General features: G+C 38.3%; 2 protein-coding genes across 3 annotated transcripts in view; both read left to right on the top strand.

Annotated features, from left to right (window-relative positions):
- Nucleotides 1-2,944: 2,944 nt before the first annotated feature.
- slc43a1b (solute carrier family 43 member 1b) overlaps nucleotides 2,945-17,769 on the top strand; it is a 46,673-nt gene continuing 31,848 nt past the window's right edge. Inside the window, exon 1 of one of the 2 annotated variants that reach the window (XR_012397109.1) lies at nucleotides 2,945-3,250. The gene's annotated coding sequence lies outside the window, so the exon portion shown is untranslated. 2 annotated transcript variants of the gene reach the window in all.
- On the top strand, nucleotides 10,416-16,647 carry LOC141386185 (uncharacterized). The gene is made up of 2 exons (XM_073953688.1): nucleotides 10,416-10,754; nucleotides 10,836-16,647. The coding sequence occupies exon 2, from the start codon at nucleotides 11,518-11,520 to the stop codon at nucleotides 15,745-15,747; it is 4,230 nt and encodes a 1,409-aa protein (XP_073809789.1). The 5' UTR covers nucleotides 10,416-10,754; nucleotides 10,836-11,517; the 3' UTR covers nucleotides 15,748-16,647.

The raw sequence follows: 17,769 nt of genomic DNA, 5'->3' as shown, positions 1-17,769 counted from the left end.
CATGCAAACTCCACACAGAAACACCAACTGACCCGGCCAAGGCTCGAACCAGCGATCTTCTTACTGTGAGGCGACAGCACTACCTACTACCTAAGAAGTTTATAAAATTGCGTAAATAAAACAATAAATAAATACACAAATATATATATATATATATATATATATATATATATATATATATATATATATATATATATATATATATATATATATATATATATATATATATATATAGGTGCCGTGGCTGGGTCAGTTATTGTTTCTGTGTGGAGTTTGCATGTTCTCCCTGCGTTTGCGTGGGTTTCCTCTGGGTATTCCAGTTTCCCCCACAGTCCAAAGACATGCACTATAGAGGAATTGGATTGGCTAAACTGCCCGTAGTGTGTGAGTGTGTATGAATTTTTTCCAGAGATGGGCTGCAGCTGGAAGGGCAACATGTGCTGGATAAGTTGGCAGTTCATTCCGCTGTGGCGAACCCAGATTAATAAAGGGACTAAGCCAAAAAGAAAATGAATGAATGAACGAATGAATGAATGAATAAATGAATGAATGAATAAATATATAAATACACAAATTCCTGCACAAATCAATACGTAATTAATTAATAGTGTGGGCTAATAAATAAAAAAATAAATTACACGAGAGTTGGGGGAATGAAGAAATTCTAAGCAGAAAGTTAATATAAATTCAGAAATTCCTCCATAAATAAAATAATACATAAATGTGCAAATGTATAAATAAATGAATAAATAAATCCATAAATTTCTGCATAAATAAAATTATAAATATGCAAATCTATAAATAAATGAGTAAATAAATCAATAAATTCCTGCATGAATAAAACAATAACTAAATAAATATGCAAATAAATAAATCAATGTTTAACAAAAATCAACAAATTCGTGCATAAATATGTAACTAATTAATAGTGAGGGCAGGTAAATAATTAAATAAATTAAAGAGGGGGTCTGTGTCAATCATCAAAAGGCGATCTTTATTATATCTTTATAATATTTTTATTATATCTTCTGATGATTCAAATACATTTAAGAATAAATAAACGTTTTTTTTATTATTTATGCAGGAATTTATAAATTTATTTACTCATTTATATATTTATTAATTTATTTATTTATTGTTTTATTTATGCAGGAATTAATGGATTTATTTAGTCATTTATTTATTTATTTATTGTTTTATTCATGCAAGAATTAATAGATTTATTTACTCATTTTTATATATATTTATTTATTTATTATTTTATTTATGCAGGAATTTACGAATTTATTTACTTATTTGGGTATTTATTTATTTATAGTTTTGCAAGTCTCGTCCTCTATAATTCCACACAATGTGGCTTGTAGAAATACAAAATATCTTAAAGGATATACAATTAATTGTGTTTTTATTTGCATTGTCAATAGAAAATGTTAGAAAAAAATCGATTACTAATCGACCAGACAACCTTTGCTCATTTCGAGTAGGGGGAGGCTGCAGACTTGGATCTAGACAGATCTACGGCCCAAGCAGTTTTACGGCCTAGGCAGTTTTACGCCCCTGTTGTTCCTGTTGTGTCCAGTAGAGGGAGGCAGTACAGTATTATTTTAAGCCTCCAGAACTTTATCACACCCAACCAAACGCGACATGTTAAATACGTGTTTAAAACATTAGCAAACATGAAACTTAAACCTTGTTTTATTAGATTAAGGTCGACATGAGTGTATGTCAACACAAACAAATTGGTGTAGTATAACAGCAATTGAGTTTGACTCAATTTTAGCAGCAATTGAGTTTGACTCAATTTTAGTTAACTATGTGCAGGCCAGCTACATGTTATACATCAACAAAAGAGTAAAAGAACATTAACCTACATAAGAAAGTGTGTTATGTAGGCTAATTTTCTTGTACCTTTTTGTCTCAGCAAGGGAGTAATTATTTTATATTTTATAATTATTTAAAGATATATATTTTCTCATAGATTAGACAATACACTTGCATGGTCTGGGTTGTCAGCCAAATCTACACTTCAACTACACTACATTATTCCTCCAAATTTGACTTTCTTAAATATTGAAATAAATCTAAACAGATCTGAAAATTTAATTGATTTTATTTTAAATTGCATTGCTTTCAATTACAATCAATATAATACAATCCTGTTCTAGTTTAAACAATTAAACTATCATATATCCATAAATGCATATAGAAACTCACAATTATAAATGGTCTGCTCATTTTTGTTCATATAGCTATACAGTACATTTTATATATTACCAATGAAGTTTGCATTGCACATGCAATCATATTGTTTATCCCTTATTTTTTCATAATATTTATTGTAACAATACCTCTGCATTCTTATCAAAGCATATCATTACTCCATATTACACTGTATTGTTTGGTTATCATTTTGTTATTTTCAAAATGCAGTTATATATAAACAATGCAACAAATGCATATCTCTATATGAAAACGTATAGCTAGGCTACAATTAACCATTACAGTATCCAACAACTTGTGTTTTTAAGTTTTTTAATTAAATGAATCTAAATTAATTTGCAATAGAGCTTTTGCAAATCTGGAATTATTTGGTGAGTGTATCAATTCTGCATATTTTATAGTGAGTTTATAACTCACTTTATGGTACATTAATCTAGCGTTCATATTTAGTGTAATCTAATTGAAATTATATATATTTATTAACAGGACATTTAATAATCTGAGAGCCTTGACTTCAAATGTATTATGTGATCATGTATCTTTCATCCCCCCCCCCCCCCTACTGAACGCATTAGGAACAACAGGGGCGTAAAGCTGTGGGGTGTAAAACTGCCTTGGTCGTAAAACTGCCTGGATCCAAGTCTGCAGACGCCCCATATAGAGCTCATTTCTCCAGTCAGAGCTGTTTCGTCGCCGTTGGCCGCACGGGGGCGCCGCGACCTCCGTGAATAAACTTCCTAACAATCCAGCAAGCGCGTACTCGCTGTTTGGGAAACAACCATAAATTGAGTTTTCGTTTGGAAAGGTTGAGAGGAGGGGGTCAACGCCTGTACCCATTTATAGACAAAAAGAGCAGTGAGAGAGAAAACGCTGAGAGAACTTGACAAATCTTCTTCAGTTTAAGTACAACCTGGAGCGCAGGAACTTTATAACTCTGAATTACTGCAGCGCTGACGGGCTGGAAAGAAGACCAACACTGAGGAAAACCAGGCACATGCCATTGCTATAAATAACTGCCCATAAGACAGTGGTAAGTGTGTTTTCCCTGCGTTTTCAAGATTTATGGAAACTAGAGAGCTGACAATGCAATGCTCGGGTTTTTGCTGTTTAGCAGTAAATACAACTGCCAATTCTTACAGGTTAAAATTCCCGAGAGCATTTACTGCGTGGTATATAATCTGTATATGACAAAGTCAACCACTATAGACTTTGCATTTTAAGTGTTAGCACTTAATTTGCACGATTGAATGTGTTTTAATTGGATTTTGTTTGGGATTTTGTTTGTTCAGAGTATTCTCATTTCCCTGCACTGTATATAAAAAATACACAATTTAATGCATCATGTCACATTTCCTAGTATTTAATAGATATTACCCTTGCAGCTGACACTACTCAGTGGTCTCGTGCGCGCGCGCGATGTGTTTTTTCCTTTAGGAAACTGAAGCGCGCACGCAGCACTTCCAGTGAGCTGCTGAACACGCGGTAGCAGCTGTAGTCAGTGTGAAGGAAACAGCTGTGTGTGTGGGTGTGTGGGTTTAGCTATACAAGTAAGGGCTCAAATAACCTCACTTATATCAAGAAAACCAATAAGTGAGAACATCCTACTTTTCTTACTAGTTCAGAACTCATGTTTTGCCGAATGTACTTGGTTTGTCCAAATTAAAGATTTCAAGTCAAGAGCCCAGATTGTCACTACTGGTGTCCCACAAGTTTCTGTACTGGGTCCACTCCTGTTAATCATATATCTATTGCCTCTTGGTCACATTTTTAGAAAATACACCATACAATGTCACTGCTATGCTGACAACACTCAACCTGTCCACCAAGCCCTCCTGTTCTTTTCCTCCTTCTGCTTTGAGCAGATGTTTAGCTGAAATAAAAATCTGGCTTTCAGCTAACTTTTTAAAATTAAATACCGACAAAACTGAAGCCCTTTTCATTGGGACTAAAAGTGTTTTGGATAAAGCTGATAGTTTTACAAAAGACATTGATAATAGCACAATTCTTCCCTCTGTGCAAGTAAAGAGTTTGGGTGTCTCTTGGATAGAACACTCTCATTTAAAGGCCACATCAATAAAATTACGCATACTGTATATTTCCACCTGTGTAATATCACTCGTCTCTGTCCTACTGTCAAAACCAATGACACAGCAATTCTTATCCACGCATTAGTTACTTCACGTCTTGACTATGCATTTCTTTCTGAGCTTCCTTCTAAACTTCTTCATGAACTCCAACTGGTTCAGAACCATGTAGCTCGTGTCATCTCTAGCACTCCATCTCACGAGCATGTCACACCACTTCTTCATCAGCTTCACTGGCTTCCAGTAAAGTTTAAAAATATTACTTCTAACTTTCATGGCACTTCATAATCTTGCTCCTCAATATCTTATCAGACTTCACATTATTTATACCCCTTCGCACACCCTTGGATCAGCCAACTCTTTCTCCCTGGTACCACCTCGCACTTGATTGAGCACAATAGTCGAGTAGTAGAACCTGTCTCCCTTCTTTAGCTCTATGGCTACTCGACTAAGGAACTCACCTCCCCTGGATCTAAGGAGCAGTGATAGTCTTGACACATTTAAATCTCGTCTAAAGACCCATCTTTTTAAGCAGGCTTTCCTTTAACAATGTTTTTTGTCATGTTTTGCTATCAGGTTATTTTATATTCGCGATGTGTGTTTATACTTCTTTGGTCAATGCTTGTTTGGTAATGTTTTATTATTTGTTTAAATTTGTTCTAGCATGCCTGTTGATGCTTATTGTAAGATGACCTTGGGTGTCTAGAAACGCGCCATTTACAAATAAAATGAAATTATTATTATTTTTATTATTATTATTATCATTATTATTATTATTAAAATGCTTATACATAAGCCAGAGCATGTTTTATTTGTAACTAATAATAGGCATATGTTTTTTTGAGAGGGTTGAGGTTTGGGTTAAGGTTAGGCCAATAAAAATATCCTGAAACCGATATAAAATGAGTGGAATTGTTGGCAATGACCGCACTAAGACAACAGATACAAGATATAAACATGTAAGGAAGTCAGAAAGAGCAGAATTGCAAGAAATAAAGTCAAAATCACAAGATATGAACTTGGAATTGGGAATTGTAAAGTCAAAACTCTGCAATATAGACAGTGAATTGCAAGAAAAGGGGACAAATATCCGCTATATCAGATTTGTAGCATATTCAAAATAGTAAGAAAAGGGCAGAATTGCAATACATAAAGTCAGAACTGAGAAAATTCAGAGTTATTGTTCGTATTTTAGAGTGGTTGTGAGTATTCATCTTATCTTCAACTTAATTGCATTCACTCATGAGAAACTGCCAATTTTTGGGGGGGCAGGGAAATACAACATTTCCTGAGGGAATGTAAATATTTTCCAAACAAGTGTTAAGTTAGCGTATATAATCTTATATACGTACATCCAGGCCAGCTATTGAAAGGGCTGTGCAGATAAACCTCACTCCTCTGACCTCTAAAGGTGCTATAGTGACAGACACTAGAGGCTACAGTCTTTAGCCTCCTTGTTAGAACAACCAACTCCCATACAAAGAATCGCCAGTTCGATCCAAGCTGAGACCGGGTTGGGTGCAGTAGGACCGGTGGGTTAGATGTGGGGGCTCATCTGGGATAGGAACGAGGTTTAGGGGGGTGAGTGTAATGGAGGCCAGGTAGCGAAGGGTTGTGCTGGTAAACCTCACTTCTCTGACCTCTAAAGGTGCTCTAGTGACAGACGCTAGAGGCCACATTCTTTAGCCTCCTTGTTAGAGCAACCGACTCCCATACAAAGAATTGCCAGTTTGATCCCAGCTCAGACCAGGTTAGGTGCAGTAGGACTGGTAAATTAGATTTGGGGGCTCGTCCGGGATGGAAGTTAGCTTAATGCCTAGTTCAGACTGCGTGATTTTAGCCCCGATTTTGTCTCGCCGACAGGTTTTGAAAAATCGCCGACAAATGCCTGAAATCACAGGCAAATCGCTGCTCGTGCATGTGAGTGACAATCACACAGTATGAACTATCAAAGGCGCAATCTGAGAGAATCGCTGATGAGTCGCTGATGCCTGTGAGATATTTGGCATGCTAAATATCTGGAGCTGTCGGCGATTCAAATCATACCGTGTGAATTGAGTTTTGACTGAAAATAACATTGGCGATCGCCTACAGCCAATGAGAGAGCGGCATTCACTTGTGTGTACGTGTGTGTATACCTGCTGCAGGCTAGCGGGAGGCTGGGGGAGAAGTTAAAAGCGATCTTTTTCGGTTTATTTGGACCCACGAAATGGAGGAAAAACTAGTGCAGGTTTGACAGGACTCAGGAGCAACCGTGTCTGTTTGACGTTTCATACAGAAAGAAATTAGTTTATTATCAACGTTAAGGAGAAATGGCTAATTCCCTTTAAACCCAGGTGAGCAAATATGGACATTTTCTACCCCATTAAAGGCTTCTTTCTCATTATGTAGTTAATAACAAAAGACATACTACGTGTTTTTGGCTGTGAGACGTAGTTTGGACGAACTTGTCGGCGATTCTTCCTATAGTAAAGTCATGCAATGTGAAAGTCCTTGTCACAGATCAATTTTGCAGTGTAAACAAAGCAGCGACGAAACGCTAGCCCAGATAGTCATGCTGTGTGAAAACATCTGTGACACGATTACTTTGAAAATCATGCAGTCTGAACTCGGGATTAGGAGGATGAGTGTAATAGAGGCTAGGTAGTAAAGAGCTGTGCAGGTAAACCTCACTGCGTTTACACTACCAAGGGTACCTTTTTAGTGGGTGTGGTGTATGACAGAAAGTTTCAGTCAACGTCATTTTCGCTTAAGAAAATGTCTACAGTAAAGCTGTACGGGTCATTTACATATCATATGAGAAGCACTTCTAACAAAACAGAGGCTTTATACACAAATACTGGTGTATAAATGTTAATTACTAACTTATTTATAAACAGCATTTGATTATAACTGCAGACCAATGACAGTGCGAAATAGCCTACTGTAATGTCTGCAATTATATACACTAAATAAACAAATGCATCATATATGAACACATACAGACCCTTACAGTCTCCGATATGTAACCAATTAAAGAAAAACTACACACAGCAGACATTTAGTCCTTATTTGAGTTAAAAAACACAAAATATAGCCCACAGTCAGAGCAGACCTCTTATCTGTGTCTGTAATCTTCAGCAGCACTTGTATCCTCTGTTAGAGAGTAATTCTGTCATTCTGAGTTAATAATAGTCTAAAAGGTGATGATAATAGCTAAACAAGGCAGTTTGTTCAAGGCAGTTTGCTGAAAAATAATGTGCTCCTTTATTTTCAATAATCAAGCGCACGTTATTATCATCAGCTCAAGAAATTTGTTATTTCAGATATAGACGTGTGGCGAGCCAAGCAAGAAAGCGAAACCGCTCGCTCTTCAGACTCGCTTGTAAAAATGTAAGGGGCACAGGGTAAATCTGCTCTTCTTTTTGACTTTGTGGCTGTTCCTCAAGACGACGACAAGGTTTGTTTGAGCCCGGGTCAACAATGGCTTGTTATTAAATGTAAATATTATTACGGTGTAATCTCTCGGCTGTGTATTTTAAACATGGCAGTTTAACAGTGGAAACGCCCATAAAAGCGTACCAAACCGAACCGTACCGTACCACTCAGTGAAAAGAGCCATAAAGGTGCTCTAGTGACAGACGCTAGAGGCTACGGTTTTTAAACTCCTTGTTAAAACAACCGACTGCCTTACAAAGAATTGTCGGTTTGATCCCAGCTCAGACCATGTTGGGTGCAGTAGGACTGGTGGGTTACATGGGAAACCAATTAACATAAAAAAAGAAGGTTTCGAAGATAAGTTTGCATTAGAAAAAAATTATATTCAATATCAAGATCGCAAATTACAAAAACCAATACAAATAAGTCCTGTGTCTCATCAACACAGGAACTCTCACGGATACAGTTAGCCTCTCCAATAGATCCAGGGAGTTTATTGAGTGAGTGACCCCTCAAACTGATTTAATCTGATTCAACTTTGCATTTGTGAATCTTTGAAAGATTCATTTAAAAGGCTGACACACTGTGTGTTGTGAATTAGAAAACAGGTCATGAACAGTGCTGAATTCAGTGCATGACATGTAGATATTTGTTCAGAATTGACTCGATTCATAATTAAGTGGTGCACCGAAAATCACAATAACAATGTTTTTCTGTAAATGCTTTGTATAAAACACACAGGTCTATTGCTAGGAACTAAATATTGACCATATCTCAATACAAGATATATATCAATATACAGCAGGGGAAATAAGTATTCAACACGACACCATTTTAGTCAGAAAACATATTTCTAAAGGTGCTGTTGACTTGAAATTTTCACCAGATGTTGATTACAACCAAAGAAATACATAAATGAAAACAAATCTAATTACTTTACAAATTAAGTTCTGTGTAATAAAATGAAACAGGGAAAAAGTATTGAACACATGAAGAAAGGGAGGTGTAGAAAGGCAGTGAAAGCCCACACAGCAGCTGAAATCTCGCTGTAGTTCTTCAGCAACTCTCTGTCCTTCATTGTTGTAAATTATCATTAGCTGCTTCGGTCCAACATCTACATCACAAGGATGATGAAGATGAAACCAGGGTGGACATTTCAGCAGGACAATGATCTAAAACACAGCCAAGGAACCTCTCAGATGCTTTCAGAGAAAGAAAATCAAGCTGTAGGATGGCCCAGCCAATCACCTTGACTTGAATCCTATAGAAAATACAAAATAAATATCAGATTTGATAGACGAGACCTGCAGAACCATTAAGATTTTTACGCTCAGTCTGTGAAAACTAACACCTGAACAATTCATGTGACTTAATTCTTTATTTAAGAGGCGTCTTTAAACTGCAATATATAACTGTAAAGCAGCATTATTTCTGATGTCACTGATAAAATAAAGCTCATGTTTATTAGGCTAATAATTACGTTTACAGTACACTTTGGCAGAAAGGTGGCTAAAAAGAATAGCAAAATTGAGCAAACTCATACGGATTGGCCACTATAAATCAAACAGTGGCAAATTGCCATGAGATTGTGTTGGTTTTACCTCATGATCCAAGTTCATATCAGTGTTAGTGCAGCACAGTGACAATCGGTCACAGCAGTGAGATGCCCATGATGTGCATTGAAGGTTGTGACTATTTCTGGTGTCAGCAGGTCAGGGGGTGTGTGGACATGTGCTCTATGGATAATAAAAATACTTCACATGTGACGGACAAGTATGAAAAGCTGAGTTCAGGTCGTAAATAGACTCGCATGCAAACTCACCGATTATTAGAAACGAGGTATTTAAGCAATGATTCGGCTGTCAGATGTTTGCACTCTGTCCTAAATCACAGTCTCCCATTTCATTTTGCAACCCAGACGTGTGCTGTTCAAGAATGTGCTGAAGAAAAAGAGGACAAGTCCTGACAAAAACTGTAGCAGTTCTGTTTGTATTGGGCTGATTTCTGCTCATTTCTGCTGTTCACACGCAGGCAGTATAGTGAATGAAAAGTTTGTGTCATGAATGAGTGCAGGTTCTGAAATGAATGGTGTGTTTTCATAGCTGCTTATTTACATTTGTGGTCCTCGGCACACATTTAGGCATGAACGATTCTCAGATGCTGTTTGTTGATTTTAATGAATATTTTGTGTATTCAACTGCAGGTAGAGTCAATATGAGACAATATGTGTCTACTGTATGGAGTCAGAATAGACTCAATAATAATTCACGCAAAAGACACGATGTACACATGCGTAGCCAAATTCACGTGCATAAAACCAAATTCGCGTGCGTAAAATATTTATTTATATTCACAAAAAAATTTCAGGTGCACAAAATAAAAATAAATTTTCATAAAATACGTTTCACAAATGCAAAACACGATTTGCAAATGTATACGAGTGTACAAAAAGTTTTGAATGTTTAAACCTTGCGAGTTCACCCTGAATGAGAATGTGCAAATCCTCTTTCACGTACGACTCCCCCTGGATACGTGTGTGTGTATTTTTGAGACTTTCTTGGCAGAGTCAGGGTTACTCGTACCTTTCAGCCAATCAGATGAGAGCTGTATTCAATGAAACCAAATCTGCGCTTCTTTTGCGCAGACTGTTCCTCTCCTCTTTTGAATTTCTTTTGAGACTTATCTGATTCCATATGTTACATGTCCATGTATTTATTATTTATTTATTTGTTACTTTGTCGCCCTCTTGTGTTGTGTTGATGGTTGTGTTTTCATTTAGAGTTGATTTCCTCCGCACCTGCAGACAATTCATCGTCGGCTATTTAAGAGCTCGTGCTGCAGTGATTCAGGGACGGGGATTTGAGCGGCCGTCCAGACGTGGAGTTGTGCTCCTTTGTTCTCAGCCTGTGTTTATTGTGTTTCCTCCCCACACTTTATTATTATTTGATTGTTTAATTAATAAAACCCCTAGACTGATCCATTTGTGTTTTTCCCTCATTTAATGTTGTGACTGGGTCGTAACATTAATTGGGGGCTCGTCCGGGATTTGAACCCCGGACCTCTCGCACCCTAAGCGAGAATCATACCCCTAGACCAACGAGCTGGGTTTGGGAGCTCGTCCAAAAAGTTTAGATTATGTTCGTCAGCTGTTCAGTGTGGGAGGAGAGATGTGTGGCCACCCCGTTCATTTTGTGATTCGTCTGGATATGCTTTCGTTTGAGTGATCTCTTGCATCCCATATGTGAGTATTTGCCCTATTTAATTTAGCCGCCGGGTAGGTTGTGGACCTGCCACTTTGTTATTTTGCCTTTCTTATTTTTGTGGTTATTCGGAGTGGAGGTATGCTTCAGAGCACTTGCTGCTGATCTATCAATTGGGTCAGTATGCAGTGTTCATGATTTCAGCATTTAAAGTCGCCTCGAGCCCCTAACACCACTGAAGACTAGGGAAAAATATTGTGTTAAATGGGGTAAATACATTAGTTTTTTAGGGGATTGCATTTGGTTACGATTTTGTGAAATTTAAATTGATAACCTTTCAATTTCGTGTAATTTGTGGACTTATTAGGTTACAGCCTGGCTGTGTGTGCGCGCGCGGCTGTGTGTGGATACGGCTGTATGTGTGTGATTAAGTTGGAAAAATTAAATTTCGTTGATATTTTTGCTTAATCAGGTGAGTTGATGCTTTTTCGTTTAGATTATTTGATGGTTTAAATATTTGTAAACGTTTGGTTTAAAATATTTATCGTTAAAACCATTATTTAATTGTTTTGTGAGCATAACTGTGTACGTCGGAGATGGCGTCTGTAGTGGACACATTTCGTGAGTCTCCTTCTGAAGAACTGCTTTTATCGTGCACAAAAGAGCAGTTATTGCAAATTGCAGAGTCTTATGAAATTGAAATTGCTCCAAGATATAAGACTTTGAAGGAAACTCTACGAAATGTGTTAAAAGGTTATCTGGTGGAATTAGGCGTTTTAGAAATGCCTGCAGAGACTGTCAGTCTTGTGGAGGAAGTGGCTGATCCTTCAGTAAGTGAGCACGCTATTCGATTGAGAGAATTAGCATTGAAAGAAAAAGAAATCGAGTTAGAAAATGCTAAATTAGAGTTGCGAAAGCGTGAAATCGATCATCAATATGAACTAAAGCGTATGGAATTAGAGATGAGCGGAAAAAGTGTAGTCTCTAATGAATTTGATGTTGGTCGAAATCGGAGTATGGTTCCTCCTTTTTGTGAAAAGGATGTTGAGAAATATTTTTGTCATTTTGAGAGAGTCGCTGCTTCTTTAAAGTGGCCGGAAAATGTTTGGTCGCTACTATTGCAGTGCGTGTTAACCGGTAAAGCACAAGAAGCATACGCTTCGTTGTCTATTGAAGAAACTGCTGACTATAAGCTGGTGAAAGCTGCTATATTGAGAGCATACGAGTTAGTTCCGGAGGCATATCGACAGCGTTTTCGGCATTATGCAAAGCTTTCAAATCAGTCTTATGTCGAGTTTGCACGAGAGAAAGAGATGTTGTTTGATCGGTGGTGCACGTCTCAAAAAGCTGAGAGTAAAGAACAAGTGAGACAACTTATTCTTTTGGAGGAGTTTAAAAATTGTGTACCATCTGCTCTTTCTACGTACCTTAATGAACAGAAAGCTGATACACTCCACAAAGCTGCCACTTTGGCAGATGATTTTGTTTTAACGCACAAAATCACTTTTAAAGAGAAACCGCGAGAGAAAGTTTTTGCTGAAGCACCTGTTTCACTACCTCGTAAATCACTCCGTATTAGGTCAACTGTTCCGACTGATGAAAGGGCTTGTTTTTATTGCAAAAATTCTAGTCATTTAATTGCAAGCTGTCCAGTGTTGAGGAAGAAAGGGAAAGCGAAACATGTTGGGTTAATTTCTGTTGACTCTAGTTCAAATTTTAACTGTACGTCCGAGTCCGATTTTAATCCCACTAAAGATGGTTATGCGCCTTTCTTGCACTATGGAACTGTGTCCATTTCCAGCATGAGTAAGCCTGTGCCTGTACGTATTTTGCGGGATACTGGAGCAAGTCTTTCCATAATTTTGAAAGGAGTTTTGCCATTATCAGAGGAAACTGCCACTGGTAGCGCGGTATTAGTGCGCGGTTTTGAGATGGGAGTTGCTGATGTTCCGTTGCATAAAATCAGTCTACAGTCTGAATTAGTGAGCGGTGACGTGATCGTCGGTGTTCGTGCTTCTCTTCCTATTGCTGGTGTAACATTCATTCTAGGCAATGATTTAGCGGGAGGTAGTGTATGGAGCGATATTAACGTGTCACCTGAAGTTGTTCCTGTACCACTCGCTGGTACTGATGACTGTGCGCTTAAGTATCCGGATGTATTTGCTGCGTGCGTGCTTACTCGATCTATGATTAAATCCGCTGAGACTTCTGATAGCGTTGATTTATGTGACACATTCATGGTAAATTCTGACACAACTGATTTGTTCTCTGTCCCTTTACAGGAAAAAGCAGATCTGTTTCCTGTGAGTGCTGAGAAGGATGCTATAGATTGTGCTGATTTGTCTTTGTGTCCCGAGAAGTTAATTGACGCTCAAAAATCTGACTCCACTCTTACTTCGCTTTTCGAATTAGTTCGACCAGAGCAGGAGAATACGTGTGCGCCTCAGATGTACTTTCTTAGAAACGGCATTCTGATGAGAAAGTGGGTATCTCCAAAATCTTCTGAAGACTGGAATGTAGTTAACCAAATCGTAATTCCAGTAGATTACCGAGACATGATTTTAGATTGTGCACACAATGGTTCAGCTGGTCACTTGGGTATTTTAAAAACATACAATCGGATTTTGCGAAACTTTTATTGGCCTGGATTAAAGCGTGATGTTGCACGTTTTTGTAAGACTTGTCACGTTTGTCAAGTTGTTGGAAAACCCAACCAAACTATCAAACCTGCACCACTTTATCCAATTCCGATGGTTTCTGAGCCTTTTGAACACATTTTAATCGACTGTGTAGGACCGCTTCCACGTTCAAAATCTGGCTTTAAGTATCTTTTAACGATTATGTGCGCGACTACACGTTTCCCAGAGGCAATTCCTTTGCGTTCTGTAACCACTAGAGCGATCACCAAAGCGTTGGTCAAGTTTTTCACGCTCTTTGGTTTGCCAAAAATTCTCCAGAGTGATCAGGGAACGAATTTTACATCTCGAACGTTTTCTCAAGTACTTAAACGACTTGGTATAAAACATAACGTCTCCACTGCGTATCATCCAGAAAGTCAAGGTGCTTTAGAGAGGTTTCATCAGACTTTAAAGTCAATGTTGCGTACATACTGTTTTGAGCTTGAGGGAGATTGGGAGGAAGGACTTCCATGGTTGCTTTTCGCTTCACGAGAGGTGATTCAAGAATCACTGGGCTTTAGCCCTGCAGAGCTCGTGTTTGGCTACAATTTGCGTGGCCCTTTGGCCGTATTGAAAGAGAGGTGGCTCTCTGATTCAAAAAGCACCACCGTACCGGAGTATTTTTCACAGTTTCGTACACGTCTATACAGAGTTCGTGAATTGGCAAAGCAAAACCTTGAAAAATCACAAGAAAAGATGAAAACTTGGTTCGACAAGAAAGCGAGAGAACGAAGTTTTAGCCCTGGTGACAAAGTTTTAGTGTTATTGCCAGTATCTGGTGGGTCGTTGCAAGCTCGTTATAGTGGCCCTTACGAGATCAAAAGGAAACTGTCAGATCGAGATTATGTTATCCATACATCTGATCGTCGAAAAAGTCTGAGAGTTTGTCATGTAAACATGATTAAACCCTATTATGAGAGAAAGTCGGATACTGAGAAAGTTAAAAACGTCATACAGTCACCTGTTCAAGAGTCTCTATCTGTGGGTGTGTTTACATCTGAACCAGTCGATGAAAAAGATGTAGAACCATCTAGATGTATCATTGAGGGTAGGTTGAAAAACTCTGAGATGCTCGAAAATTTAACTAGCAAACTACCACACTTGAGTCAAACTGAGAAAGCTGAAGTCATTGGGTTAGTGAGAAGTTTCCCAATGTTGTTCAGTGACATTCCTGGTTTAACTTCAGTGATTGAGCATGATATTGATGTTGGTTTTACCCAGCCGATTAAACAACATCCATATCGTGTTAATCCACTTAAAAGGTCGCTTCTGCAGAAGGAAGTTGAGTACATGTTGGAAAATCACATTGCTGAGTCTAGTACTAGTCCATGGAGTTCACCGTGTCTGCTGGTAGAGAAATCTGATGGCACATTTAGATTTTGTACAGATTATCGTCGTGTAAATGCCGTAACTAAAAGTGACTGCTATCCTTTGCCAAGAATAGATGATTGTGTGGATCGTGTAGGTTCTGCTACATATGTTTCGAAACTCGATCTATTAAAGGGATATTGGCAAGTGGGGTTAAGTGAACGTGCTAGAGAAATATCAGCATTTGTCACCCCGGATGCTTTTCTTAATTATAGGGTGATGGCATTCGGGATGAAAAACGCTCCAAGCACTTTTCAACGGCTCGTTAACACCGTGTTGGCCGGTGTTCCAAATTGCGAAGCGTACCTGGATGATGTAGTGTTGTATAGTTCGACATGGCAAGAGCACATGAGTTTGCTTCGACAGGTTTTTAATCGATTGGCAGAAGCTAAACTTACCGTTAACTTGGCCAAATGTGAATTTGGTAAAGCCACTATTGATTACCTGGGAAAAGTTATTGGTAATGGTGAAGTGCGCCCAGTTGCTGCTAAGGTGACTGCAATTTGTGATTTTCCCTCTCCGAAGGACCGTAAGCAATTGCGTCGTTTTCTTGGTATGGTAGGTTACTACCGTTCATTTTGTAAGAACTTTGCTACGGTTGTTTCTCCGCTAACCGATCTGTTGTGTCCAAAGATCCAATTTGAGTGGTCCGATGCATGCCAATGTGCATTTTTGCCAATGTCCAGTGTTGGCTGCACCACATTATTTGAAGCCATTCAGTCTTGCGGTGGATGCAAGCGATGTTGGTGCGGGAGCTGTCCTTCAGCAAAGAGGTGCTGAAGTAGAACACCCAGTATGTTACTTTTCAAAGAAGTTTACTTCTACACAACGGAAGTATTCTACCATTGAAAAGGAGGCTTTAGCAATGGTTCTAGCCATCCAGCATTTTGAAGTTTATCTGTCCAATTATCACCCGATTGTTTTATATTGTGACCACAATCCTCTTACATTCCTAAACACTATGCGTAACTCTAATCAGCGTTTGATGCGCTGGAGTTTATTCTTGCAGCCCTACGACCTTGACATTAAGCATGTCCGAGGTTGTGACAACGTGGTGGCTGATGCACTGTCCCGGGTGGAATAAGTGGGTAAGGTGCATGAAATGGTGTTCGGGAGAAGGTGTTTGAAAATGTTTTTTTTTTAGTTTGTGTTTTGGTGATGAAAACACTTTTGGGGGATGAAGGTGTTACATGTCCATGTATTTATTATTTATTTATTTGTTACTTTGTCGCCCTCTTGTGTTGTGTTGATGGTTGTGTTTTCATTTAGAGTTGATTTCCTCCGCACCTGCAGACAATTCATCGTCGGCTATTTAAGAGCTCGTGCTGCAGTGATTCAGGGACGGGGATTTGAGCGGCCGTCCAGACGTGGAGTTGTGCTCCTTTGTTCTCAGCCTGTGTTTATTGTGTTTCCTCCCCACACTTTATTATTATTTGATTGTTTAATTAATAAAACCCCTAGACTGATCCATTTGTGTTTTTCCCTCATTTAATGTTGTGACTGGGTCGTAACACCATACTACTGTAATATGTTGATTTATTCATACTCGTGAAGCTCGATTCTGATTGGCTGATGACCATTTAAAGCAGTTACTTTTAGATAAAAGCATGGCTTAAGTAGTTCCACGCAGACCGAATTACACTTCCATATCTGAATGATTTCAGTTCATCCACTGACTATAACACTAAAAAATAGAATCAAAATGCTCAGGATGAGATGAATAAGCATTTAGAGACTACTTCTACACACAGGAGCTGTTTAAGGGTAAAAACCTTACAAATGTTATGAAATGATGTTTAATAAACAAATTTCAGGAGAAGCACGATCAGTTTTGACGAGGCTAATTCATTGTTGACAATCATTCTATTATCCAATCAACTTAGGACCAAACACCTATAAATAGTCAAGCACGTCCTTCCTCTGTTTCTCTCGACTTCAGTATCCCTCCACCATCCCAACTCCACACTTTTAATCCCAATACCTACATTAATGGGAGGGGGAGCGTTCTGGAACTGAGCTAGACACTGTGCTCGAAACCCTGTTTCTCTCTCTACCCTAACAAGAGGATTAACAAATGTAAGGGTGTCTTTCAGTCAAATCTGTGTGTGTGAATTTATGGAATAAAGGTATCTGAACAGGTGTGGTGACCATAGTATAAGCAGAATAAGTGACTCCTGTCTGCTGAATTATTAAACAGTGATGCAAATGTCAACCACATCACCGCCTGCTCAGGGTGTGCATTATTTTTGTAATAATTTGGTCGTCTGTTGTCAGTTTGGCCTTTTTCAACCTCTGTTGAGTACTATTGGTGTGATATTGCATGACTGACGAAGGAACAAATAATTCCTTTATTATCAGCTACTTCATCAGCAACCAATACAGAGTCGATTGTATTATTAGATAAAGTAATGTTCAAATTAATTTCTTAGTACTAGGTTGCTGGATCGAGTCCCAGCTGGGTCAGTTGGTATTTCTGTGTGGAGTTTGCATGCTCTCTCCTTGTTTGCTTGGGTTTCCTCCCAAGAGTGTCTTGTTTTTGACTCATTTTGAATCGATTTGTAAATTCAGCGATTCATAACTGGAGATTAAGTGGATCATTTGAATTAGTGAGTCTTTATCAGTAGACTCCCTCTGAATGAATCTTTTGAATCAGCGAGTTGTTGATGACGAAATAAAATCTTTCCAATTCAAAATGACAAGTGCAACCCAGGTTTAACAGAAAACAATCAGCATGTTCACAAGTCAGAAATCACATTCATGCCTTAAAGCAGGGGTGTCCAAACTCGGTCCTGCATAGTTTAG

Source organism: Danio rerio, chromosome 1 (assembly GCF_049306965.1).
Source record: "Danio rerio strain Tuebingen ecotype United States chromosome 1, GRCz12tu, whole genome shotgun sequence".
Lineage (NCBI taxonomy): Eukaryota > Metazoa > Chordata > Actinopteri > Cypriniformes > Danionidae > Danio > Danio rerio.
The sequence above is the reverse complement of the archived record's forward strand: the minus strand, read 5'-3'. Positions and strand labels throughout refer to the sequence as shown.